We start from the raw sequence: 27,451 nt of genomic DNA on the forward strand, positions 1-27,451 counted from the left end.
ATGTTGCAGAAGACCTTGTCAGAGGTTGAGAGAGATCTGAAAAATTCTGAAGCTGCATCTAAGACTCAAGCCAAAGGAAAGAGGATGGTTATCCAGGAAGTAGAAAACTCAGAGGACGAAGGTGGAAAGGACAGCAGAAGAGCACAGGAAGACGGGAGTGGAGATAAGAGTAAGACATCTTTCCTCTTTTGGTTATGCAAAAACCTCCCTTTTTATATGATGAGCTGGCTCAAATTTTCTATTTCTACCAAAATTCTTAGTCCACCAAACTTTTTCTAGCTCTACCATGTAAATCCATAAACAAGTTTTTTTTTTTCTTTTTTTTAGAGAAGGGGAGAGGCAGGGGGAGGGGCGGAGGGAGAGGGAGAGAGAGAGAATCAAGACCAGCAGCTGAGCCCAACGTTGGGCTCCATCTCATGACCCTGAGCCGGAATCAAGAGTCAAACACTTAACTGAGCCACCCAGGCGCCCCAAGTTTTTTCTTAATGTTTTTCTTACTACAATCTCCTAAACCCATTTTTCTTCTTAACCTGGCACCTTTCTCTAGTGTTCAACTCAATTCCTGATTATCATGGTATATTGACATTATTGATAATTTGTAGGTTAACCTTAAATCCCTCTCCAAGATGATTGTTTTGTATATAGCTACTTGGTTTTAAACCAAATGTTTTGACTTCACAGGGATGAATGCATTGTTGGGAAATTGCTATATAAGTCTCTCAAAAATTTTTTTAAATATGTGAAAGAAATAGATATAATTTCACTTCTGGTATAATTTTTTTTTAACAGAATCTAGACTAGATAAAGCTTCATCTTCATAATATGTAACAATGACAGTTACATCAGCTTTAAGGGGGAGGATGTGCCTACTCCCTTAACAAGGGTGGGAAGTGTGTCTTTACTCCTTTTCTGAGAGCCCCTGAACAACCGAAGGGAAAGTAACAGTTTTGAAAATTATTCATAGGCAAAAATTAACTTGTAAGCAATCTGACAGAATATTTTAATTTTGAGAGAGAAATATAAAATATTCAGTGCATTCAACTTAAAAAAGTAAAGAAGTAAAAGTTTTAATTTTTTTAGTGACAGAAATATAAATAAATACGTAAAATATACAGCTCAAGACAGAACATCAGTGAAATCAGGGTAAAGACAAAGGGACAAAAAAGAAGGGAGGAAGAGAGAAAAGGAAACAGTAGGAGCACCAGGGAGATGGGAAAGGAAGAGAGGGCATTAAAAGGATGAAAAAGGGAGAAGTTAAAGTAAATAGTTTTTCAAGGATTGAGACTTACCTTTCAGACAGATTTTAAATAAATTCTGGCAGCAAATATTGTTCTAAGGGTTTATATTTAAGATATCAAGCCAAGTATCTTAAAATTAAAGGAAATCATTTAATATCTTACCTGGAACAAGATACAGTATAAACTAGATCAGTTGATCCTATTTGTAAATTATTATTTAAATATTTACATATAGTAAAAGTGGACTTTTTTGGTATGCAGTTCTATCTAACAGGTATATAAAATCACGTGACAGGATACAGAACAATTCCATCATGCCAAAGACTCTTTCTTGCTGTCCTTTTGGCCAAATTCTTCCCTCACCTCAAACCTTGGTAACCATTGGTCTGCCATAAATTCTTCAAATTTTGGGGGTTGGGGGAGAACACAGTTTCTCCTCTCCCACAGGGACTGTTACGACAATTGTTAGATCACTTAGTGTTGTCCCACAAGTCCTTGAGGCTTTCTTCTTTTTTTCTCACTCTCTCTGTTATTAAGATTGAAAAGTTTCTATTGATCTATATTCAAGTTCACTGATTTTTTTATTCCTGATCCCAAATGTACTGTTGCTCCCATTCGGTGAATTTTAAATTTTGGTTATTGTGTTTTTCCATTCTAAAATTTCATCTTAGTTCTGGTTGTTTTTTGTTTTGTTTTGTTTGTTTGTTTGTTTGATCTTCCACTTCTCTGCAAACTTTTTAAATCTTTCCATTTCGGGAGTGTTTGCCTTTATTTCTTGGAGCATGGTTATAATAGTCACTTAAAGTCTTTGAGAATTCACATCTATGTTATCTGGGGTTTGGTATTACTTAATCATCTTTTCCCTTGCCAAATGTGGAGATTTTCTTTCTTCCTCGTTTGTTAAGTAGTTTTGTACTGTATACTAGCAACTTTAAATATTATGATTTGCGATTTTCAGTCTTATTTAAATCTTACAGAGAATTTTTTTTAAGCAGTTAATCAGTCTGGTTAGGTTTGGGTAACAACAGTTTTCCTGCCTGCTTTCTGTGGACTATGGTTCTAATGTCAGTTTAGTTTCAGAACCTTTGCAATGCTATTTGGATCTGTCCCACCTGTACACCACTCAGTGACCAGCCGTTGTCTGGGCAGTGGTCTTCCCCCATAATTCATTTCTCAAAACTTTTAGTATGCTGTTTAGGATCACATTATGTATAATGTGAGCCCAGGTCATGTGCAATTGTTTTCTTGAGCTCCCCCTTCTCTGTGATTCTTTCCTGCTCTTTCTGGCACCCAGAGGTTTTCCTTCCTATTCCTCTAGTTAGAAAGGCAGACTTAATTACCCCTTTCTACCACACACTTCCCATGACCCTGTGCCTCCAGGGCCGAGCAGCAAGAGGACAGAGAAGAACAGCAATGGGAACATTCTTGGAACCACAATTTCTCTGACCAGAGATAAGAGTTCCTCTCCCTCAAAATCTTATGTACCTGTTGGCTGTTACTGCCACTGCAGCGGATGTAGGATTGCCTGGGGGTTGGGATCGGACAGAAAGGAAAAACAAAACAAACAAAAAAGAAACCAAGATTTTGGCACCAGCTCCGGATTTTGGACAGCCTTTGAACCAGGTTAGGAGATGACAGAGGAAAGAAAAATGAGAAGCTCACTGCTGGTCTGGTGGCTTTTCAGGTTCTAGGCCCTTTTCCCAGCTGGCCTGCTACCATTTACTTTTCAGTGTCCTCCTTTGGCTACTCCATCAACTCTGTCTCAGGTTTTTAGTTATATTTAGGGGGAGAGATGGGTAGAGTGTGTTTATTCCATCTTGACAGAACTGCCTTTCAGATTACTATTTTTTTGAAGGATTAGCACATTTGAAGAACTATAAAAGTTGCTTATTTAGGTTATTTTATTTAATCCTCAAGGGAGCTATAACCCACACTTTTATAGATTAGGCAATGGAAGCCTAGAAAGGTTTAGTTATTTGCCACATTTGCATGGGCTGTAAATCACAGGGCTAGGACATGGCCCTAAACCTGTGTGACTCCAATGTCTATCTCATAAAAGTGGTTAGTGGATGCCAGCTAAGAAAGTACAGGTTCTATAAAATCCAGACTGAACATCACCAGGCTACCTTGTCAAAGAAACAGATGTAATTTGGTGTTTATCTCCCTCGTGCTTACTGATGTTGTACCAAAACTCTTATCAGAAGCTGATCCTATGCTGAAGAGCAAGTGAGTTAAAGACTAATGTGATAATTTTTGATTAAAAAAAAGGAGCATAGGAACTGAATAGACATTTTTCTAAAGAAGACATTCACATGGCCCATCGGTATAGGAAAAAGATGCTCACATCACTAATCATCAGGAAAACGCAAATTAAAACCACAATGAATCACAGACCTGTACCTCTGAAACAAATAATACATTATATGTTAAAAAAAAAAAGATAGTATGAAGGGAAGAATGAAGGGGGGGATATTGGAGGGGGAGACGAACCATGAGAGATGATGAACTCTGAAAAACAAACTGAGGGTTCTAGAGGGGAGGGGGGTGGGCGGATGGGTTAGCCTGGTGATGGGTATTAAAGAGGGCATGTTCTGCATGGAGCACTGGGTGCTATACACAAACAATGAATCATGGAACACTACATCAAAAAAAAAATAGGAAAAAAAAGAAATATCATAAAACATAAACAGAAAAGCATACATAGAAGAGCATGGATGTAGAAAAGGGGTTGAAGAAAATGTGGAAATTAAAGAATGTTAAGTCTAAAAAAAAAAAAAACCACAATGAGATATCACCTCAAATGTGTTTGAATGGCTGTCATCAAAGAGACGAGAGATAACAAGTGTTGGTGAGGATGTGGAGAAAAGGGGACCCCGTGTACTGTTGGTGGGAATGCGAACTAATGCAGCCACTATGAACAACACTCTAGAGGTTCCTCAAAAGATTAAAAATAGAGCTACAATCTGGTCCAGCCATCCCATTTCTGGTTATATGTCCAAAAGAAATGAAACCACTATCTTAAAGAGATATCTGCACCCCTATGTTCATGTCAGCATTCTCAATAGCCAAGACATGGTAATGTTGCAGTATTTCTTTTCCCTCAGTGCCCGCGGTTCTTGGTCATGCCACTTTGAAGTATGAAGAGGTAGACCAGACAGAGCGGTGGGCAGCAAAGCAAGGTTTATTGAGAGATAGTACAAAGCTCCTAAAGAAGGAGGGGATCTGAGAGGGTTGCCACCAGAGTTTCTAAGTCTAGGGGTTTTTACAGGCTTGCTGGTGGGCTGTATTAATCTGATTAACCCTCCACACCTGTCATCCAATCAGGCTTTTGTCATCTATCTATCACGTGGGAGAGGGCTCCTTCCAGGGTGGTGTAAAATCCTTTCAAGGGTGGTTTCCTCTTGGGGGGTGGGGAGGGCCCTTGTCCCTGCCTTCCTTTCTTCCAACTATCCTTCATCAATAACAACCTAAAGTGTCCTTCAGCAGATAAATGGATAAAGAAAATGTGAGACACACACTCATTTAAACACTAGAATATTACTAGGCCACAAAAAAGAAGGAAATCTGCCATTAGCAAAAGCATGGGTGGACCTTTAAGACATTATGCTAAGTGAAATAAGTCAGACAGAGAAAGATGAATACTGTGTGATCTCACTTATGTGTAGAATCTAAAAAAAAGCCAAACTTGTAGAAATAGAGAGTAGAACAGTGGTTGCCAGAGGTGGAGATTTTTGGGATAAGTTGGTCAAAGAGTACAAACTTCCACCTGTAAGTTTGGGGGAGGTAATGTACAGCATGGTGACTATGGTTAACAATATGATATTATATACTTGAAAGTTGCTAAGAAAGTAGATCTTAAATGTTCTCACTATAAAAAAAAAGGTTATGTGAGGTGATGGATGTGTTAAGTAACCTTACTGTGGTAATTATTTTGCAATATATATCTATATCAAATCACGTTGGGGCGCCTGGGTGGCTCAGTTGGTTAAGCAACTGCCTTCGGCTCAGGTCATGATCCTGGAGTCCCGGGATCAAGTCCCACATCAGGCTCCCTGCTCAGCAGGGAGTCTCCTTCTCCCTCTGACCCTCCTCCCTCTCATGCTCTCTGTCTCTCATTCTCTCTCTCGCAAATAAATTAAAAAAATAAATTAAAAAAATAAATTAAAAAAAATCACGTTGTACACTTTAAACGTATACAATGTTATATGTCAATTATATCTCAATAAAGCTGGGGAGGGATTGGAGATACTAAAAGGCCCTCCTCCCACCTAGAGATAAACAGGAAAGGGCTAATCATTAAACAATGAGTAATTACTATTCTGTGATTAGAAAAGTGAGTCAAGATTGTTGTGTAATTTTTTTTTTTTTAAGAATTTATTTATTTATTTGACAGAGACACAGCGAGAGAGGGAACACAAGCAGGGGGAGTGGGAGAGGGAGAAGCAGGCTTCCCGCCGAGCAGTGAGCCCAATGCGGGGCTTGATCCCAGGAGCCTGGGATCATGACCTGAGCCGAGGGCAGAGCTTAACTGGGATCATGACCTGAGCCGAAGGCAGACGCTTAATGACTGAGCCACCCAGGTGCCCCAGATTGTTGTGTAATATTAATCATTTAATAGATTGATGTTTCTCTCTGAGTTAGGTGGTTATCCATAACATCAGAACCACAGAGAAACAATGTTCCCATTGAGATCTCCAAGCAGCCAGAGCTTTAAGAGAACCATTTCTTTTTTTTTTTTTTTTTTGGGAGAGGAGAGAGCATGGGGGGGGCGCATAGGAAGGGTTGGGGTAGGGGTAGGGGCAGTGGGGGAGAGAGAGAGAATCTGAAGCAGGCTTCCCCCCCAGTGCAGAGCCCAACACAGGGCTCTATCCCCCAACCCTGAGATCATGACCTGAGCGAAATCAAGAGTCGGAGGCTCTACCGACTGAACCACCCAGGTACCCCTGAGAACCATTTCTGTCTTGTCATTTGTGCCCCTCAATAATTATTTTGTAGATTAGGGAATACATAAAGATATGTGAAATTCCGAAAATAAAAATGTCTTGATAGGAATATAAATTTTAAGATTAGTTAGTTCCCTTTTTTCAGGAAAGCAAATCAAGATTAGGTGGGATAAATAGCTGGAAGCTCAGAAGTATTCCTTTTAAGATAAAGTCAATAGGACTGTAGTCCTTTTAAGATGAAATAAAGTCAATAGGACTGTCTTATGCTCACCTCTACCAAGTTCCATTGTCAGAGGACATGTAAAGAGAGGTCCTGGAGCCTTGGACAAGACAGGAGAAATCCAAGTCACTTTTAGGAAATCCTGTTAAAGCCCAGAGGGAGGTCATCAGGATGGAATCCTTGCATATGTTCCCCCATCCCACCACATTCCAAGAAAGAACTCTTAGTCATGATGGGCTATGATGCAGGGAGCCCTGAAACCCCTGGGAAAATGCAGCTTTGACTGTTGTGTAACCTCAGCTGATAATGCTGCTCACCTGTAAGCACCACTCGGATTGGCCAGGCCCAGTTCATCCCGACTGAGGTATAACGTAGCCAGTGGATTTGATTTAATAGCTGACAGTTATTGATCACTTGCTCTGTATCAGGTACTGAGACAAGACCATTGACAACTGTCCTTCTAGGGACTAGTTTGAAGAAACACCTATTTGCCAGGCTGATTAGACCCAAGGATTTGAGTTCCTGGGCTTTCTTGGGAACTCCCCATCTATTTGTGTTTTCCTTCGCTAGTGGAGAGCATTTAGACGTGACCATCACCATACGACTAGCTGTCAGAGACTTTGGTATTTATTCTGTCTTCTTACAGAGTCTGTGAGAAGTAATCAGAGGAAAGTAACCATCTAGCCTCCTTTGTCGTGCTGTTGCTTATTCCCTACTTGAAAATGAAATATAAGAAAATTAAATAGTAACTTACAAACAGAAGAATAAAATAGTTATTTCTCTTGTCCTAGAATTGGTGGGATCAGGAAGGTGGAAGGGTAGGGATTTCAAGGAGTTAAAACAATAGATAAAATCATGAAAAGAAAGGTGAATGATGTTGACTGTGTATAAGTGAAAAACCACTATCAGTCAGATGCTATAAAAAAATTAAAAGGTAAATGACAAACTAGGAAAAATGGCAAGGAGTTGGTAACCTTATGATATGAAGAGCTTTTCCAAAACAGTAGGAAAATGTTAAAAGAGCCCAGTACCAAAATGAACAAAGCATATGAATAATTAATCACTAACGGAGAAATTAAATGATCAACAAATTTTGTACTGCTAACAAAAAAGAAAATAGATTCTTTTTCTCTCCCATCAAATTGGCCAAGATGGGGGATTAAAAAAAAAAAAAAGAAAAGTATCCTTTGTTGTCAAGGGTAAAGTGAAATAAGCATTCTTCTTTTTTTTTAATTGAGATAGGATCCATATATCATAAAAATCATCCTTTTCAAATTCAGTGGATTTTAATATATTCACAAATTTGTACAACCATCACCACTGTCTAATCCTGGCACATTTTTATCATCACAAAAGAAATCTCATACCCATTAACAGTCACTTCATCTCCCTCCCCTGGCAACCATTAATCTACTTTCTGTCTCTGTGGCTTTGCCTGTGCTGAATATCTCATATAAATGGAATCATACAACATGTGGCCTTTTGTGTCTGGCTCCTTTCACTTAGCATAATATTTTGAAGGTTCATCCATGTTGCAGCATGTATCAGTACTTTACTCCTTTTTATGGACAAATAAACTCCGTTGCATGGATAATACCACATTTTCTCTATCCATCTGTTGATGGACATTTGGGTTATTGCCACTTTTTGGCTCTTCTGAATAACGTGGCTATGAAATTCATGTACAAGTTTTGTGTGTGTGCGTATGTTTTTAATTTTCTTGGGTATATAACTAGGAGTAGAATGCTGGATTATATGGTAACTCCTGTTTAACTTCTTGAGGAACTGCCAGACTGTTTTCCAAAGTGGCTACACCATTTTATAGTCCCACCAACAATATATGAGGATTTTAATTCCTCCACATTCTTGCAAATGCTTGTTATGGTTTGCCATTTTGATTATAGCCATTATAATGGGTGTGTGAAGTGGCAACTCCTTATGGTTTTGATTTGCATTTTTGTAATGACTTATTATGTTAACCATTTTTCTGTGTGTATTATTATTGTTATTTGTGTATCTTCTTTGGAGGAATGCTTATTCAAGTCCTTTGCAGCCTAATTTAAGAATTAGGTTGTCTTTTTATAGTTGCATTATAAGTGTACTTTATATAGTCTGGATACTAGACCCTTGCAGGTAAGATATATGGCTTGCACATAATTTCTCCCGTTCTGTGGGTTGTGTTTTTACTATCTTGATAATATCCTTTTACACAAAGTTTTTAATTTTTATGAAGTTCAATTTATTTTTCCTTTTGTTTCCTGTGCCTTCGGTGTCCTACATAAAAATCCATCACCAAATCCAAGGGCATGTAGATTTACCCCTTTGTTCTCTTCTAAGAATTTTATGGTTTTAGTTCTTATATTTAGGTCACTGACTTATTTTGATTAATTGAGGTAGGAAGGAGTCCAGCTTAGCTTTTTTTTCAGCATGTAAAAATCCAATTGTCCCAACACCATTTGTTAGACTATGCTTTCCCCATTGAATGGACTTGACACCCTTGTCAAGAATCAACTGGCCATAGATGTATGGGTTTATAGAATCTCAGTTCTATTCTATTGGCCTAGATGTCTATTCTTATGTCAGTGCCACACTGTTTTGATTACTGAAGCTTTTAGTAAGTTTCAGAAATCAGAAGTGTAAGTCCTTTGATTTGTTCTTCTTTTTCAAGATCGTTTTGACTACCCTGGACCCGTTGAAATTCCATATGAATTTGAGGATCAATTTTTCCATTTCTGCAGAAAAGGCTGTAGAATTCTTTTTTTTTTTTTTAAAGATTTTTATTTATTTATTTGACAGAGAGAGAGACAGCAAGAGCAGGAACACAAGCAGGGGGAGTGGGAGAGGGAGAAGCAGGCTTCCTGCCGAGCAAGGAGCCCGATGCGGGACTCGATCCCAGGACCCTGGGATCATGACCTGAGCTGAAGGCAGACGCTTAACGACTGAGCCACCCAGGCGCCCAAGGCTGTAGAATTCTGATAGGGGATTATGTCAGATCTGTAGATCACTTTGGATATCTTAACATTAAGTTTTCCTATATATGATCAAGAGATATCTTTCCATTTGTTGGTTTTCTTCCAGTAATTTGTATTTTTCGGTGTACAAGTCTTTCACCTTCTTGGTTAAATATATTCCTAAATATTTTATTCATCTGGCTGCTACACTATATGGAATTGTTTTTGGGGCGCCTGGGTGGCTCAGTTGGTTAAGCGACTGCCTTCAGCTCAGGTCATGATCCTGGAGTCCCGGGATCGAGTCCCGCATCAGGCTCCCTGCTCGGCGGGGAGTCTGCTTCTCCCTCTTAACCTCCTCCTCTCATGCTCTCTGTCTCTCATTCTCTCTCTCAAATAAATAAATAAAATCTTAAAAAAAAAAAAAAAAGGAATTGTTTTTGTAATTTTCAGATTGTTCATTGCTAGGGTATCTTGTACCCTGAAACTGCTGAATTTGCTTTTTAGCCTTAGTAGTAGTAATGTGTGTGTGTATTCTTTAGGATTACATATACCCTCCAAATATAAACACACACACACATATATACTATACATAATATAAAATATAATAATCCCATCATCTGTTAATAGTTTTACTTTTTCCTTTCCAATATGGATGGTTTTTATTCTATTTTTTCTTGCCTAATGATGAGGCTGTATAATGTATAATGTTGAGTATAATGTTGAGTAGCTGTGGTGAAGACAGCATCCTTGTCTTGTTCTGAACTTCAGGGGAAAACTGAGAATTTTACCATTGATATGATGTTGACTGAGTTTTTCATAAATGTACTTTATCATTTTGAGATATTTCACTTCTGGTCATAGTTTTCTGTTTTTTATCATGAAAGGGTGTTGGCTTTTGTCAAATGCCCATTCAATGTCAGTAATGATCATGTGGTTTTTTCCCCCTTATTCGATTAATGTGGTATGTTGTATATTGATTTTGTACTGTTGAACTACTTCCTGAGATAAATCCCACTTGGTCATGGTGTATAATCCTTGTACTATGCTGTTGGATTTGGTTTGCTAGTGTTTTGTTGAGGATTTTTGCGTCTACCAACTACCCAAACTACTGAAGGCTACTGAAGTGAGTCCTCATGGCTTTAGATCTAATGGTTGTCGGTAGGCTTTAGGCAGCTGATACTGCTGGCCATCCCTTCTTTTGATATTTGTTATTCTTGACTCCTTCCTCCCTGAAATACTCTTTCTTCTTGGTTTCTGAGGCAGTACTCCCTCCTGGGCTTTCTCTCATTTCTAGATACTCCTCCATCTCCACTAAAGATTTTTCTTATTATCATCCTTTACATGTTAGTATTTCTTAGGGATCCTCTGGAAGATGGGAGTGACCTCATCCACACCCAAACTCCAATGATCCTATTTATATTAGCAACTCCCAAGTCCATTGGGACTTACTGAAGACTCTAGATAAGGCCACTCCTCTGAGCTACATTTGGAGCCACCTCCTGAACAACTCCGATGGAATGTCCCACAGGTAGTACAGTACACACCAGGACTCACAGGTCTTTGAGGATCAGGCCTCGGCTTACCTCTAGAGACTATCAAAGTTGTTCAAGGACCTTTCAATCTTAAGGAGAGAGGTATGCCTTTCAGTTCATTTCATTTGAATCCCATAAACCAGTTATGCTGATTTCTAGCTCTCTTTGCTCTGGGACAATCTTTAGCTTTTTCCGTGTGTCTTTGTTGCCTTATTTATAAAGTGGGGATGATACTACTAGGTATGAGGATTAATGATAATGGAAAACGGTGTATGCAAAAATCTTGACTCATATTAAGTTCTAAATAAACTGCACCTATTTAGTAATAGTACTGGTCAGACGTGAGGGCATAATATACAAGGGAATGGAGAATAATACTAAACTGTCTATTGTTTCTGTTGACACTGATCTGTGCTTTCATCTGTTTTTATACTGGGTGGGGACTTGAGCAGCAGATACCAGATGAAGAAGACTGGAGTCTTGCTCTAATAATCCTACTGGGTCCAATCTGGGGATTTATTGCTATAACAAGATCTTTTTATTCTTTTCATAATGAAGCCTCTTTTGGTTATTACACTGTATAGAAACCCATACTTACTAATTAGTGTGTTTTTACACTCAGTGCTTGCCTTAAGGTGACCATCCACTGATTTTCACTTAAATACTCCTGCTTCTCTATTCCCCCTGTCCTTGTGGTTCAAATCCTAGCTTTACCATTCATGAAACATAGTGGAAAATATATCCATTAAAAATCAGGTTAGAGGAGCACCTGGCTGACTCAGTCCCGCTCAGTGGTGCAGTATGCGGCGCTTGATCTCCAGGTCTTGAATTCAAGTCCTACGTTGGGCATGGAGCCTGCTTTAAAAAAATCAGATTAGAATTTGTTAAAACAGAAAGCTTGGAAGTCTCTGTACTTAAGTGTTTTTTCTAACAGTTCTGTGAAATAATTAATTGCTTTGTTTTAAATATTTTTTGCTTTGTTTTAAATATTGATAAGACACCCAACAATGAAATATTTATACATCATTTTCATATTTAAAAATAATAGATTTAAAAAATCAATTATTAAAGCTATGATTAATGCCTGAAGTCTTTCGATCAAGATAAAGGAATTTAGCTTGAATAAGACACTGTTATGGAAAATTTACTGTTTTTTAAAGCTCACTTTAAAAACTTGGTGCCTATTTTATGTAACTTCTTTGCTAAATTCATTTTAAAATGGTCACTTGGATTTTATTTCACTTTCAAATTATCTTTCTCTCCCAGTTCTTTACATTAAAAGGGTACCCTGATCTTGGGTGCAATTATCGTATTCAAGGTTTGGTAACTTCATGCTTGGGGAGAAAGGTACGTTTTTTGGTAAGCTGTACCTGGCCACGGATGCTTTGACTCAGGGAATGATTTTGAGAAGCCGTGCTCGCGTTCCAAGCCCGTCGGCGTTCAACGAGTTAACTACGGGTGCCTCGCGTGCGTGGCCCGGGCAGCGCGCGGCCCGGCGGTCAGCCCCCCGGCAGACGCGCGCCTGGAGGTGCCGGGAACCGCGCTGCCCCGCCCGCGGGGGCGGTGCCCGCCAGGCCTCCGCCGCGACCCGCCCCCGCGCGCGCTGCGCCGCGCGTCTGCGCCGGGCACCCCCGCGGCCGCCGCGGTAGGTAGTTTCTCCTGATGATGCAAACACTCGCTTCCCGCATCCACTTCCCACAGAGGCCGCGGAGCCGGCGGGAGCCGGGAGCGCCGCGGAGCCGCGCGCCATGGGCAACATCCAGAAGAAGCTGACCCGCAAAAGCGAGGGCGGCAAGCGGCCGGAGAGGGGCGCGCCGCGGCGGGGTCGGGAGCTCGGATCCGGCGCGGACAAGCGGGGCCGACCGCGGGCCCCCGAGGCGGCAGGCTGCGCCAGCCAGCACCCGGGCAGCGGGCGGGGCGCCGGGGACCCTGCCGCCGTCGCGGCCCCCGTCCCCGCCGCCACGCTCGGCCCCGCGGGCTTGAAGAGCCAGGGCAACGAGCTGTTCAAAAGCGGCCAGTTCGCCGAGGCGGCCCTCAAGTACTCGGCGGCGATCGCGCAGCTGGAGCCTGCAGGTAGGCGAGAGCTGCGCCCGCGCCTCCCCGGACCCTCGGGCTGCGGCTCTCGGGACGTGTAGGGCCGCCGCCCGGATGACAGGCGCTCGCGTCCGTGCAGACCGGACGGAGGGCGGGGTGGGACCGACCTGGGCGCGCGGCACCTCGGAATGTGTAGCATGTGCCCGGGCGGGGCGCGTCTGCATGCGTCCCTCACGGCCTCGCCCTCTGAGGCCCCTGCGGGCACCGGGCGCTCCCCGGGCTCCGCGTGAGGGGCGGTCCGTAGGACTGCAGTGCCCCCGGAGACCTCAGTCGTCTCTTCGTGCTGGGGAACTGTGATTGCGCTCCTGGAGTTTAACCGTATTTAATTAAATGTGATTTTAGGAAGTGGAAGTGCAGATGATCTAAGTATCTTATATTCAAATAGAGCAGCGTGTTACCTAAAAGAAGGAAACTGCAGCGGCTGCATTCAAGATTGTAACAGGTAAACTGCGCGTTTTCAGGTTTGTCAAGAGATTACCATTTCAGTGTGATGAATGAATGCAGTATTTAATTTCTTACCGAATTTTCTTCATGGATCTAATTTCTTAGACACTTTAAAGACATGTTAATTGAATTATACCGAAAAATGATACATTTTTCTCCTTCATATATACAAAGACAGTTAATAGAAGAATGCAAACTTTTTTCATTTACACAGCCGTCACTTTAATCCATGCTCTTTTCATGTCAATTTTAGACTTTTGGAGAAGCCTTTCATCTAGTCTCTTTGGCTCCTCCACTGTAGCATCAGAACGACTTTTCCTGAAGCATTATTTTGTGTTTCAAACAGGTATTCAGTGGCTCAGTGTGGTGTTGCAGATAATTACAAGCTCCTCTTACCTCCTTGCCCCCCAAACAAGCTTTCTGCTCTCATTTGGGCCACTGTGATGCCCTCTGCACATCTTTGCTTCTGAAATCCCTGCTCAACTGCCCCCTCTTCTTTGCCTTCCTGGTCACCTCAGGCTTCCTGGTCACCTGCATGGCTACACCCCTTGCACGGTCATTCTCACACCTGTGGGTACTTGTGTTATCCACTACAGTGGATTTTCAGCTCCGTGAAGTCAGGAACCGTGTCGTAGACCGCTTTGCAAGCACTATAGTCACCCGTGGTACTCAACAAGTTACATACTGAGGTTGGTGAATGTATTTACATGAATAAAAAGTACTGTTTTCTTCCACCATTATGTAATAAGCCTGCTTCAGGAGCCCTTTGGAAAGAAGCTACTATTAGTGCATCTAAAAAATAACTTGTGTGTCCTGGCTTGACCCTCACAGTCCTGGTTTACTCTTCTTGTCTGGTAAAATTACTAATACCCGTTTTCACTCTTAGAAGTCCTAGGGTGAACAATAACTTGTGGACAACCTCATTATAAGAAGAACAATTATTTTTTTCAGTGTTAGTATCAGTATATTGATATGGGTAAAAACTTGCCAATTTCTGTGTCTACAGTTTAAAAAGAAGGTGTTGAGGGGCTTGGATTTTTTTTTTTTTTTTTTTGCCAATTTTACATATTCAGATTTAAAAATAAATACTATTTATATTCACTTGGCCCTGACTGTAGACCCTTCCACTGTTGTGCTGGCTCACACTACTTATTACGTTTTTAGGAGCTGGTTGAAGTCAAATTGGTAGCTTGAAATCTGCCATGGTTGGAGTACTAATACCATGAAAATTGGCAGGCACCTCAAATCTGGGTTTTTCTCCTCAGGAGAGCCAGTTGTTAAACATTTACCATTGCACTTAACTAGTAAGACCATGTGAATTTGTGGAATATCAAGTACATTGTGGTTTGCAGCCAAGAACCTTCACAGCACAAGTGTCTGTGGCCAACACGTTAACCTTCAGATTTATCTTAGGTCTTGCTACAGTGAGTGAGTTCAGGACTACAGTTCAAACTTGGAAACCCTACAGTTAGGGCTACTGCAAAACAGTGGAGTCACTTTATCCTTGAGTGAGATAGTTTAAGGTAGCAGACATTTTCTTGCTAAAATTTGTTGTGTTTCAGTGTAGATCTGGGAGGAAGTCAAAGATGGGATTCCAGCCGTGGTGTCTAAGGAGGCTAGAGTGGAGGTTTGTCTGGAAGGAGAGCAGGAGATGGCCTGGGGAGGGGGCAGGGGTGGAGGGAGATGGGCAGTGGTTTAGTTAAGATGTCCTTAGATAAGAGCTGTGTTCTAGGCCAAAGAATCCTGCTTTGCTGGTCAGTACTGACCTCTCTGGAGCCCGACCTACTTAGATGTTTTCTTGATACCTGGCATATGAGTCCCAATATAAGGGGCATGAGGTGATTTTACTCCAAAGCAGTGAACCTCAAACTACTTTTTTTTTTTAAACTGTTTTGTTTTGTTTTTTTAATTTATTTGACAGAGACACAGCGAGAGAGGGAACACAAGCAGGGGGAGTGGGAGAGGGAGAAGCAGGCTTCCCGCCTGCAGGGAGCCTGCCGTAGGACTCGTTCCCAGGACCCTGGGATCATGACCTGAGCTGAAGGCAGACGCTTAACGACTGAGCCACCGAGGCACCCCTCAAACTACTTTTAATGCCAGAAAACTTGATTTGCTTTTGTAAACATGTTGAAATAAATGTATTTAAATCTGTATGAACTAGGAATCATTTAGTAGCAGAAATAGGACTATTTTCACCTCAAGAAGATTACATACATTTTAATGGAAGCCTATGTTTTAGTTTTTCACTTAATTGCTCTTTGGAGAGTTGTTAGTGTGCCCATGAGCCCTTATTCTAAGACAAGTGGTAGCAGGAGTCAAACTGAAAAAAAAAACTCAATCGGGGCAAACTTTAAAATAAGGGAGAGGGGGACCTATGAATTAGCTTTCATAGATTGACCTATGAGAATAACTTAATGCAGTTTTGGGGAAAAGTGTTTAATTTTACACATCTGAACTCCTGGGGCCTCCTCTGAAACACTTACTCTGAGGTGTATCCCAGGGGTGTGCTGAGAGGATCACTGTTGGAAGTATAAGGGGGTTTGAGGAGCTCAAGGGGCTCTGGGCTTTGTCCCTCTCCCGACCACAGCATCTTCATGTTTCTATTTTAGGCTTCGAGATAAACCATGAAACAGGGCAGAAGTTTAAAACCATTATCCTAGAAATTGCTTTATGTTCTCAGAATTGTTTATCAGCTTAAAAAAAAAATCCTCTTCCCATCTGCCAGAGAATCTTTTTGGGTTATCTAAACTACACCAAAAGAATCTTTCGGTGACTTTCCATTGAGGATATTTTGACAGACTCACTAAAAATGAACATTGCCTGGTAATTTTCTGCTTGTGCTCCTTTTTGCTTCTCTCTGACAGGCTTCAAATTACAAGACTCTGTAGGGTCTTAACTGTATTAACTTGAATAGTTAAACCTTTGTGAGCTCTGGCTTAAAAAGTTCTCTCTGTTTTGTTTTTTTGTTTTTTTTAAAGATTTTATTTATTTATTTGAGAGAGAGAGAATGAGAGAGAACACATGAGAGGGGATAGGGTCGGAGGGCAGAGCAGACTCCCTGCCGAGCAGGGAGCCCGATGCGGGACTCGATCCCGGGACTCCAGGATCATGACCTGAGCCGAAGGCAGTCGCTTAACCAACTGAGCCACCCAGGCGCCCAAAAGTTCTCTCTGTTTTTATGAATGAATGCCCTTTTTTTTTTTTTCCTTAGTGGAATTTCCATTTATAAGCTCATACTCACTTTCAGGATTGTGGTTAAAGAGAAAAAACCTTGCATTTACTGGGCTGGGAGTGCTAAAAATTAAATGCATCATCTTGCTCAGTGTTATGTTCCACGCCTACCTGGGCTCTGTCTTGAGTGGCTGAAAAGCACCTTGGGCGTTGGAAGTCTGTGGTGACCTGGGGTAGTTGTGGTGACATGGGGTAGTTGTGTGAGTATCATACATGTTTGTCATCTGGGTTCATGTTGTTAATATCTCCCAAGCATGAAACTAAGCTAGATTTAAGGCAGTGGTAATGATGCTCAGAGATCGGTTTTCTATTAAGTAGGAGTTTTTACTTGATCTTAGTTTTACTTTTAAAGTAACTTTTATTGTTTATAAAAGTAATACATATGTGTTAGAGAAAAAAATGTAAAGCCCAGTACAGTACAGAGGAGATCATTAAAATAACCCCAGTGGTAACACCTGGGCAGAACGAAATTGGTTAGATTATAGAGCACTGAAGCTCGTTCGTGACGCCTGTATGGTGCAGAGCCTGGGAGCACAGCCCCCTTTGCAGTGGAGTGTCTGTACAATGTGGAGAATTGTGAATGACTCCAACGAAGTTCCCTTATTGATAGGGCTTTTGGATGCATGAGGGAGGCAGAGCGTAGGTTCGCTTGTGGGGCGTGGGGTGTTTGCTGAGTGCCTCCTGCGGGCCAGGCGCTGATCTCAGCCGTGGGGACAGTCACTGCCCTGGCTTTCCTGAAGCTGAAATTCAGAAGAACTGCCCTGTGGGCTGATCAGGCTCAGTTCCCCTCCGCCTGCAGCATGAACGGATGACCTTGCCGGCTTGGGCAGTGCGAGGAGTGAGTCTGCAGTGGTTCGCACCTGGCAGGTGCTCTGTCAGCATCCCCTTGCCAGACCACTGTAGACGGGGATAGACAGCAGATCCCCAAGACTGTTGGAGAACAAGTAAAGCAGCCCTCACTCGTGTTTTCCCTAAAGGAAGTTAAACATGTAGCAGAAGAGTGAACCCGAGGAGCAGACCTGCCATCCCTGGTGTGGACAGCCCAGGGCAGCAGACAGTCCCTGGTGGGGTGTGTAGAAAGTAGGCTCTTGCTAGGATTTCTACTCGCCATGCTTTACAGTTTCAGTTAAGTTCGTTAAAACGAAGAGTGTGATAGTTTTCGTACATAATTACAATCTCTGGATTGTGTGCTTTATTTCAGAATGTCATGAAGTCCGTTGTGTAGCGAAGTAGCTTTAAACAGTTACTTCAAACAAAACCAAGGAACATAACCTTGAAATACATCTATAGTGATGTTGGAGATACTTCATAGCCTTAACAAATGCAAGATGAAAATTCATGACTTAACAAATCACCATACACTTACTTCCTTGATTCCCTCTGGTCTATTTTTGAAGCCCTTTGCCAGCAAGTAAATCATAATAAACTGACCTTTAGGGAGCTGATTTTCAAAATGTAATGCAGGTTTTTGTGGTTCTGTGCTGAGGTGCCTTATTAAACACAGGTGCGAATGAAAATTTTCCTCTTAGGGCGCCTGGGTGGCTCAGATGGTTGAGCGTCTGCCTTCAGCTCAGGTCATGATCCCGCATCGGGCTCTCTGCTCCTTGGGAGCCTGCTTCTCCCTCTGCCCCTCTCTCTCTCTGTCTCTCATGAATAAATAAATAAAAATCTTAAAAAAAAAAAAAGAAAGAAAATTTTCCTCTTAATCCATCAGTAGGTAACAAGAATCTACTGAAAGCCTACCTTGTATTTGGTGCCATGGTGGGTTCTGTCAGGGCTGGGGGGGGAGGGTTTGGGGTATTGGAGAGGGTGGAGCACACTGCCCACTGCCAGGGAGCTCAGTCTCAGCGGGGGGAAAGTAAATGCTGACGTGCTTTGCTACTGGTTTAAAATAAAGGAAGTAGGGGCACGTGGGTGGCTCAGTTGGTGCATCCAACTCTTGATTTCAGCTCAGGGCATGATCTCAGGGTTGTGAGACGGAGCCCCTGTGGCGGGCTCCACACTGGAGTGGAGCCTGCTTAGGATTTTCTCTCTCCCTCCGCCGCCACCCAAAGTATATAAAATAAAGGAAGTAACCTCAAGTTTGATTGTTCTACTCTGAATTTGCCTTTCTAGTATATTCCTAGGTCCTTCGTATGAAATACCAGATATGTTTGTGTTTGAAAGTCCAGTACTACAGTGTATATTCAGTTAGTATAAGTTAAAAGAATAATTTTCAAAACAAATGACATGTAATATTTTTGTCTTCAGGGCTCTGGAACTTCATCCATTCTCAATCAAGCCTCTTCTTCGTCGAGCAATGGCCTATGAAACTTTAGAGCAGTATCAGAAAGCTTATGTGGATTATAAAACAGTGTTGCAAATAGACTGCAGAATCCAGCTAGCAAATGACAGTATTAACAGGTAAGCCAGCCTGAGGCGGTGCCTGAGGTCTAGTTGTTTTCTACTGGAATTACGTGTTTTTCTTCCTCTTCTCCAAGAACGGTGTCAGAGTGTAGACATGTCCTCGGTTACTTACTTTGCATGCATGATTTTCACTCCCATCAAAACCAAAGAGTTCTCTCTCTCTCTAACTTAATTTCTAACTGTCCTATAATCCATTTTGAATTGTCCTCTAACACCTTTATATTTGTTTCCTGGTCCATTAATTACTGTTCAGTAAATTTTTTTTTTCTTAAGCTCAGCGTATAGATCTTCTTTGCTGTTGTGAATGCACAGAACTTAATTTTAGTATTTGTAAATATCTGTGGCGTTAGGAAGGTGTTTCCAGTGATGATGTAAATCACTAGTAATTCTAGCACAAGATCCAAAAATGTAGTGAAAACTGCCATATCGAATCTTCTTCTCCTACAGGGTTTGCACATGCTCAATGCACCACCTCTGTCAGTGGAAGCGTAACTGTTTCTCCTCAGGAGAGTGGATGTCTTCATGAGCCTGCTAGATTTTGTGTTATATGCCCTTTAAATAGACACTCATCTAGGATGAGTATTAATTTATCATGGTGAAATAGCAAAAATTTGGATCTAATTTATGTTATGACCTATTTACCCCCTGAGTGAGCATGGGAAGGTAAGAATTTCCAGACTTCATAAATTGCTTTCAGGTGAGATTAAAAAATGATGAGTTGGATAATATTTCTAGTTATGTATACTATTTTCTGATCCCATTTGTCCAGAGTATAGCTTCTTATGTGCGTTACACTGTGCCCCGTGTTGGTCTGGCCTGCCCTGCCCCCCCCCCCCCCCCCCCCGCAAAAAGAAAAAAAAGCAGCAAAATAATCTCTGTATTTAAGCAAACCAGAATATAGCCAGGGGGAAAAACATAAGACAGATTATCCCCACCGGTGAAAATATATTAGTAAGGTGGGGAAATCACAGAGAGGCCAGGCCCCTTTGGTCTGTGTAGGCTTCAGTTGTTGGAGAGCAAGCGCCTGAGGTGGTCTTTGAAGAGCACTGATAGGAGGAGACCTTGAACAAAATTGTGCAAGATGAGAATGGCATGTTTTAGATTAATTCATTTTATAAAATCATGCCTTACCTCCCCACATGGTCCCACCGCACTTTGGAGAAGACCGTTGGAAAGATCTGTGTGTAGAGCGAACAGCCATTTCCTGGAGTGTCCACTCTCGTCACGTGGAACCTGTCTGATCCCAGCCTAACTGGAAGAAAGGGATATGCATTGGCAATTGGACCTGGGGCCAGATCAAGCCTTGGGCATTCACAGCCTCCTTGCTCTTGAGCTTGAAAATCGGGCAGCGTCACCTGGGAGGTCTCAACCATTTGCCCTGTGGCACAGCTGCCTTGCTGAAATGTCATCTGCTGCCTCCTTATATGTGCCCGGAGGCTCTTTTCCCCTTTTTAAAATTTATTTATTTATTTATTTATTATTTTTTTTAAAGATTTTATTTATTTATTTAAGACAGAGAATGAGAGAGAGCACATGAGAGGGGTTAGGGTCAGAGGGAGAAGCAGACTCCCTGCCGAGCAGGGAGCCCGATGCGGGACTCAATGCAGGGACTCCAGGATCGTGACCTGAGCCGAAGGCAGTCGCTTAACCAACTGAGCCACCCAGGCGCCCTCTTTTCCCCTTTTTTGCCCAGTTAGTTCCTTCCTGTCCTTTAGGAGAGGACCTCCTCTAGGAAATGACTTTCCCTGATGGACCCAGCTCCACCCCACCATACATGTATTTTAGGCGCCCTTCCCACTTCCCCCAGAACACCGTGCCCTCTATTATTACCCAGCTTCCATATCGTTTGTAAATTCTCTGTCCCTTTTTGTAAAATTATTTTTCTCTCATTCTATTGAAAGTTCCTTGAGGTCAGGAATTGGGTTTTATCTGTCTGTGTGGTTGAAGTACCTCTTAGAGCAGATTCACTCAGTAAGATGTGTTGAATGAATTCATTCTCCAACAGAGAGCACAGTTGATTCCTGTGGTCAGCTTTTAATTTGCCCATCCTCTGTCCCCGGTCATCTCCAAGGTAGTTGGGCAAGTGGGATCTTCTCCCAGAGCTCGGCTTCCTGTGAGACAAAGCAGGAAGACAGCCGAATTAGCCGACAGGGAGGAAGGGCCTGTTGGAAGGTGTTGGAGGAAAGTGGGTTCATAGTGATGGGCTGGAAGGTCTGACGGGAGAAATAGTTATCTGAGAGGCTGTGATTACTCCTCTTTCTGAACCTTGTGCACTATATGTTTTGAAAAAATTGAAGTAAAATTCATGGAACATAAAATTGTCTTTTAAAGTATGCAGTTGAGTGGCCTTTAGTACATGCACACTTGTACAACCCACCATCTCTCTCTAGTTCCAGAACATTTATCATCCCCAAAGGAAACCCTGTCCCTTCCCAGCCAGCGTGCCCACCCAGCCACGCGTTCTCCCTTCTCTCAGCCCCTGGCAACCACTCATCTGCTTTCTGTCTTGTCGGTTTACCTGTTCTGGATGGTCCCTGTAAATGGAATCCTAGAGTATGTGCCTTTTGTGTTTGGCTTTTTTCACCTAGTGTGACGTTTTTAAGGTTCATGTTGTAGAATATGTGAGTGCTTCCTTTCTTTTTATAGCTGAATAGCATTCCATTGTATGGCATAGCACGTTTTGTTTTTCCATTCATCAGGTGATGGACACTGTGATGGTTTCCATCTTTGGGCTATTGGGAACAGTCTGCTGTGGGCATTCGTGTGCAAGTGTTTGCACACCTGTTTTCACTTCCCCTTGGAGTATACCTAGGAGTGGAATCGCTGGGTCATGTGGGAATTCTGTGTTTAGCTTTTTGAGGATTGCATTATACTTTTTATGTGTATTCATGAAGGTTCGTTTATACAGATTGACTTTTAAGATTCATTCACTTTTTAATCGAACGTTTCTTAGTGGTACTTTATAAGAAGATGAGGGGGCTTTGTCTGGTTTGGCCATATATATTTTTCTGTGAAATATCCATTTTTTAAATTTCACTGTTCCTTTTCACGAATCCCATATTTATGTTTGCTTTTCCATGTGAACAACAGCAGCGTTTTTTTTTTTTTTTTTAATTTAAACCTCTGTGTTTATATTTTGTTTCTGTCTTCCATTAACCATGTTCCTCTTTTCCTCTCCAGGAATCTTATATGTTAAATTTCCCTGCATTTACTTATTTACTCCCTGGCAACACATCATCTCTTTTCAGCTGCTTCTTCCTTCCTCTCTGCTGGTAATACAAGTTTTGCTTGAAAATTCTCTTTTCTAAAGCTTTTTTTTTCCTTCTGTAGTTGTGGGTGGTCTTACATTATTTTTTAAAGTTATTTTCTTTACACTAAGATATGTGATATTTGGTTCGCATAACCAAAGATCACTATTGAAATTTCGGTTTAAGAAACTGTAAGAAAAAGTATGTGGATTGTGTTTGTCTCTGTATAAATAGAAAACTGTGCACACAAAAAGTACTACTGAGTTAGCTAACTTGAATGCATTCTACTAATTAGCTGTAAATCCTCTCATCTTGGGACACACCTTTTTAAAATCAGTTTCATTTCAAAGACACAGTTCAGTTTTGTTTTTACACGTAAATATGATATTTTGTATGTTTAAAATGATGACAAAGTGATGATGGGGATGTTAATCTGAACTTTGTGATGGCCATTAGTAAACATCAATAGTATAAGGGCCCTCCTATTGGACTTCAGTATCCTGTCCTTTCATCTTTATGCATATGAAAACACAGTAAGTGAATAACATTAAAGACAAAAAAAAAAAAAAAGGCAAGGTAAGAGTATCTTAGCCATATGTAAATGCTTTAAGGAAAAACAATATTCCACATGATAGCTTGCCCTCCTCAGTTTTAGCAGCTGGTCTTGTACACCTCTCTTTGGTGTATAGTTTGGGCATAGAAATTCTCAGGTGTTTTTGATTATTCTCAAGAGTAATGCATTATCAATTTAGTAATTATATTAAATGTTATGCGGGACATTTCTTCTAGGCCTCCTAAATTTTACCTTTATATTTCGCTTTTTATTGCATATACATTGAAAAAATTTTTAGACCTTCATTTTTTCTTTTGATACAGAAAGGATCTAAAGTTAACATAATTTTGGGCAACTTTTAAAAGTCCTTTTAAAGACAGTTTATGGGGACAGCAGATAGCTCAAGACTGTGTTTTCTATAGAGAAGTACACACGCAGTGTTGTAAATCTTACTGTTGATTTGAGCTTCAGTGATATAAAAAACAAATGGCATGATTAAAAGAGAAAACTCTTTTTTTTTAGAATAACAAGAATTTTGATGAATCTGGACGGACCAAGCTGGCGGGAGAGGTTGTCCCCCATTCCTGCTGTGCCCACATCTGCGCATTTGCGAGCTTGGCAGCCTGTGGCAGAGACGCCCCCCAGCCAAGGGGGGGATTCCTGCAGCCGGCCCCAGCCCGGCAGCACAGGTGGGCAAAGCCTACACACCTTCTTTTCAAGGTTACCTTGAGCTGCGTGTCTGTTTTCACAGGAAAGCAGAAGGATAAGGGCGTTAACTCAGGCATCAGACCCAGGTTTAAGACCCTGTTCGCCCTCTTTCTAACTAGAGTCTTAAGAAGTTGCTTCCCACATCCAGTGTCCTAGTGTGTATGAAAGGGGGGAATATGAATAACTGTCTTGTGGCGTTGTTCTCAGGAATAAATGGAGATATGCATACAAAATACTTAATAAAGGTTTAGTTAGCATTCATAAGAAAAAGAAGTAGCATGTAGTTCTCTCTTAACACCTGCATGTCGCAGGGCTTAAAGTAATAAGATCGGTGTGTTTGAAATAATAGAACAAAGTAAAACGCTACAACGTAAATATCTAGCAGGTATTTCTTTCTGCCTTATATCATAGTTATTAACATACCTGCATTCCCATAGTACCTACCTCATTACTTTGTGCAGAGTGTTTAATAAATGGGACTTCACTCTTGCTTTCTGCTAAAAGCCACTTCAGGCCCCATTTCTCCTGCCTGCTTAGGAACTCCATGTGTGTCCCTGGTTGACCCTCATCTTGTAGACACCCTGAGATTCCTGAGTCGTGATGTGGCTTCTGTTAGACCCTCATCCTCTTCATTGACTAGAAGGGAGATGCAGAGAACATCTACTTTGACTTGGAAAGTCTTGGAGATCTCTGGTTTTCTAGCGTTGGCTGTTACTGGAGTCTCGCACAAAGCATTTGCTCAGTAAAGGGTGGTCGTTTATTAACAAAGAGCATATACTGACTATACTGTAGATCTGTGTTAGTTAATCATGAGCACAAGTATAATCAGCTCTTCATATTTATGTGATTATTAGAATAGATACCAAAGGTTTAAAAACAGTGGGGGAAGAAAAGCTTAAGGAAAGTTTTTCAGCAAATTGGGCAGGGAGGAATCCCTGTAATACTTTGTTTTAGGTCTTACATATAGCAGGATGTATGGGGAGTGTCATTTGGCCCCATTGTGTGGTCTTTTTGAAACATGAAACATTAGAAATAAATTTAATTTCAGGATTTTTATTTTATATCAAGTTACTCCATTAGGTAGACTTATTACATAGATTCAGAACTTCAGGTTTTCATACTTTATGTGTGATAGAAAACTTTGGTTGCAAGTACAGAAAATCTACTAACTTAAACTGTAAGGAATATTTTGGTTCATGTAACTGAAAGCTCATCAGGGCTCAGTGCTGACTGAAAATAATAGAACTGTAGTGGTTTTAGGCTTCCTGGGTGCAGGTATCAGTGTCCCAAGAGAGAGAGACACCATTGCTTTGGGTAGCATTAATTTAAAAAGACAAAATATGTTACCCTGAAAGCCCTGGCTTTTTTATCCTGTTACTTTCTTGACTCACATTTTATTGGTACTTATTCTAATGGGTCATGTGCCCATTCCTGAGCCAGTCTCTACGATGAGGACATGCCGTGCCCCGATTGGCTTAGCTAAGCCTGTGTTCCTGATCAGTGGGGTCAGCTTCCTCTGAACGCCTGGGTTGAGTAGGAGAGGAGTGATAGCTGAGTGGACATCAGGGCACCCTGAGGAAGGGGAAAGGATCCTAAGCAGAGTCGGCCATGATCACTGCAAGATAGCACAGGTAATGGTAATAGTTGGGACTCTCTCACTGCAGGTAACAGAAAACCCAGCCTTTTATGGCTTAAGTGAAAAAGGTTGTTTATTGGCTCCTATCATGGAAACGTCCACAGGTAGAGTAGCTGCAGGGATGGCTAGTTTCAGGACTCATAGATTCTTCTTCAGCTCTCTATCTTGGCCTCTTTCTTGCTCTTTTCACCCTATCTTAGAAATATAGACTCTCCCCTTGTATCACCAGATGGCTGGATAGCTCCTTTCTTCCTCCTCATATTCCACGAGAAAGAGCAAGCATTACCAGAAGCTGCCATAAAAAATCTTGTTGTAGCTTATTGGCTCTCATAGGCCCATCCCTGACGAGTTAGATTATTGTGGCCAGGAAAGTATGATGTGCTGATAGTAACACAAAAATTACTCCAAAAGGTTGGGCTAGGGTAGGGCTTGCTTTACCTAAACTGCAGGACAGAGCGCGGGGGAGGTGTGGTTTTCCAAGGAAATGGGGTACTGGACAAATGTCCACCTCAGGCTTGAACAGGTTTGTGCATTTTTCATGAAATACTTACTAAACCAAACACTGTAGATGTTTGTATCTCCAGTAGAGAAGACATATCGGTATGGATAAAATGATGTCATTATTTATGTTTTATTTTCTAATTTGAAAAAAATGTCATAATTGTATAATTTTTACTTACAGCCAATTTGTCTTTTTAATTTGTATACAAAGTTTCATTCCACTTTGACTTTAGCTCTGCATGGTGTGTGGTCAGGTTAATTTGCAATAGAATATCTGCTTACAGGTATACTGAAGATTTTGTAGAGGTGCTTATATGAATCCTTCCTCTTTTTTTTCTCCCCCCCTTGGGGGCTGTCCCATAGATGAAAAAATGTTTAAAACCCTTAAAGAAGAAGGAAATCAATGTGTAAAGGACAAAAACTATAAAGATGCCCTTAGTAAATACAGTGAATGCTTAAAGATTAACAACAAGGAATGTGCCATTTATACAAACAGGCAAGTTCTTTGTAACTTTACGTATTTATGTTAATTTTTGGGGGGGGGGATTAAAAAGTATAGACAGATTAATTGCCAAAGTTTTTTCTCCATCGTTTGGAGAATTTATATAGCATATTGTCCTAAGTGTTTTTCAAAGGGGCGGGGGCCATAGGCGTTCCAGAGAGACTGACAGCATGCGGTGTGGCGGGCTGAGGGTCCCCGCGGGCTGCCCTTGCCTCCCCTTCCTGGCCGTCCAGCTCCCTGTGCCCAACCAGGCCCGTGCGTGGTCGGCCCTGTAGGAGCAGGACTCAGCTGTCTTTCTGACGCGTTTCCTAAGTGTCCTTTCTCTCTTGGAGTTCTAAGGGAGGGTACCAGCATCCTTCAGTGTGTAGCAGGAATGGGCAGATTGTTCTGGAAAGCTGCTGAGAGGCAGTCTTTACCACATGATGGTAAAAGATTGCTATCTAGACTCCGGTGATGTGGGGATTTTCAGGAATAGGTAGAGTCTGGGGTGACAAGAAGAGTGAGGATAGTTCCTAAAGAGCAGGGACTCCCAGCACACGTTTTCTTAGCTATTTCAGATGAATTCTTTTTACTCCGACCTCTCACTGCTTTGTTTTTGTGCATGTTTTCCTCTGCTGGCAACCATTTTGTCAAAAACGTTGTCACTAACTCCACCAGGTAGTGTTCTCCCCTTCTGCTCAGCCTCTGCGGTCCGGGGTATGGGCGGCTGCTCAGTTGGGCCTGAAACCTCCTCGCCCTTTGATGTTAGTACAGGGGGCTCACTGGGCAGCTCTCCTGTCCTCCCTCCACAGGCCTTCCTTCCCCTGCCCTTCTCGGGGTTCTGAAGGCGCAGATCCCTTTTTCACCCTGCATGCTCTCTGAGCCAGTCCCATCTTCTCCCCAGTCCCCCTACCACCTTTCAGGTGTGCCCGCCGCCCGCCGCCCTGTCCATCTCCCTCTGGGCTCCAGAACCGAGTACTCCACTCCTGTCTGCACTCCTGACTGACGCCTCCCTCTCCCGGGCTGTCTGCAAACTGGGATGTCCCCCTTCCAAATTCCTCTTTGGCGGGAGCCTTTCTCTCCGACCTCACTGTCACCCCTCTCCTGGGCCACCACTGACTCCTCCTAGATGTTTGCAGCACCCTCCATACTACCCTGCATGTCTTCTTCCCTCTTGTCTCCTTCTCCAAGGTTGCAACTCGAGCCATCTTTCTAAAACCTGGTAAACATGTTAGCCCTATTTGAGAACCCATTGGTGGACCTCC

At 41.9% G+C, this 27,451-nt stretch overlaps 1 protein-coding gene across 1 annotated transcript in view; it reads left to right on the top strand.

The window, feature by feature from the left end:
• SPAG1 (sperm associated antigen 1) overlaps window positions 1-27,451 on the top strand; it is a 64,048-nt gene that overhangs the window by 24,578 nt on the left and 12,019 nt on the right. Inside the window, exons 9-14 of the mRNA XM_021688696.2 lie at window positions 10-169; window positions 12,586-12,957; window positions 13,321-13,420; window positions 18,904-19,056; window positions 23,383-23,549; window positions 26,069-26,201. Coding sequence (XP_021544371.1) covers window positions 10-169; window positions 12,586-12,957; window positions 13,321-13,420; window positions 18,904-19,056; window positions 23,383-23,549; window positions 26,069-26,201 — 1,085 coding nt within the window. The remainder of the gene's footprint in view (window positions 1-9; window positions 170-12,585; window positions 12,958-13,320; window positions 13,421-18,903; window positions 19,057-23,382; window positions 23,550-26,068; window positions 26,202-27,451) is intronic.

This window comes from Neomonachus schauinslandi, chromosome 4, assembly GCF_002201575.2.
Source record: "Neomonachus schauinslandi chromosome 4, ASM220157v2, whole genome shotgun sequence".
In the NCBI taxonomy this organism is placed as follows: Eukaryota; Metazoa; Chordata; class Mammalia; order Carnivora; family Phocidae; genus Neomonachus; species Neomonachus schauinslandi.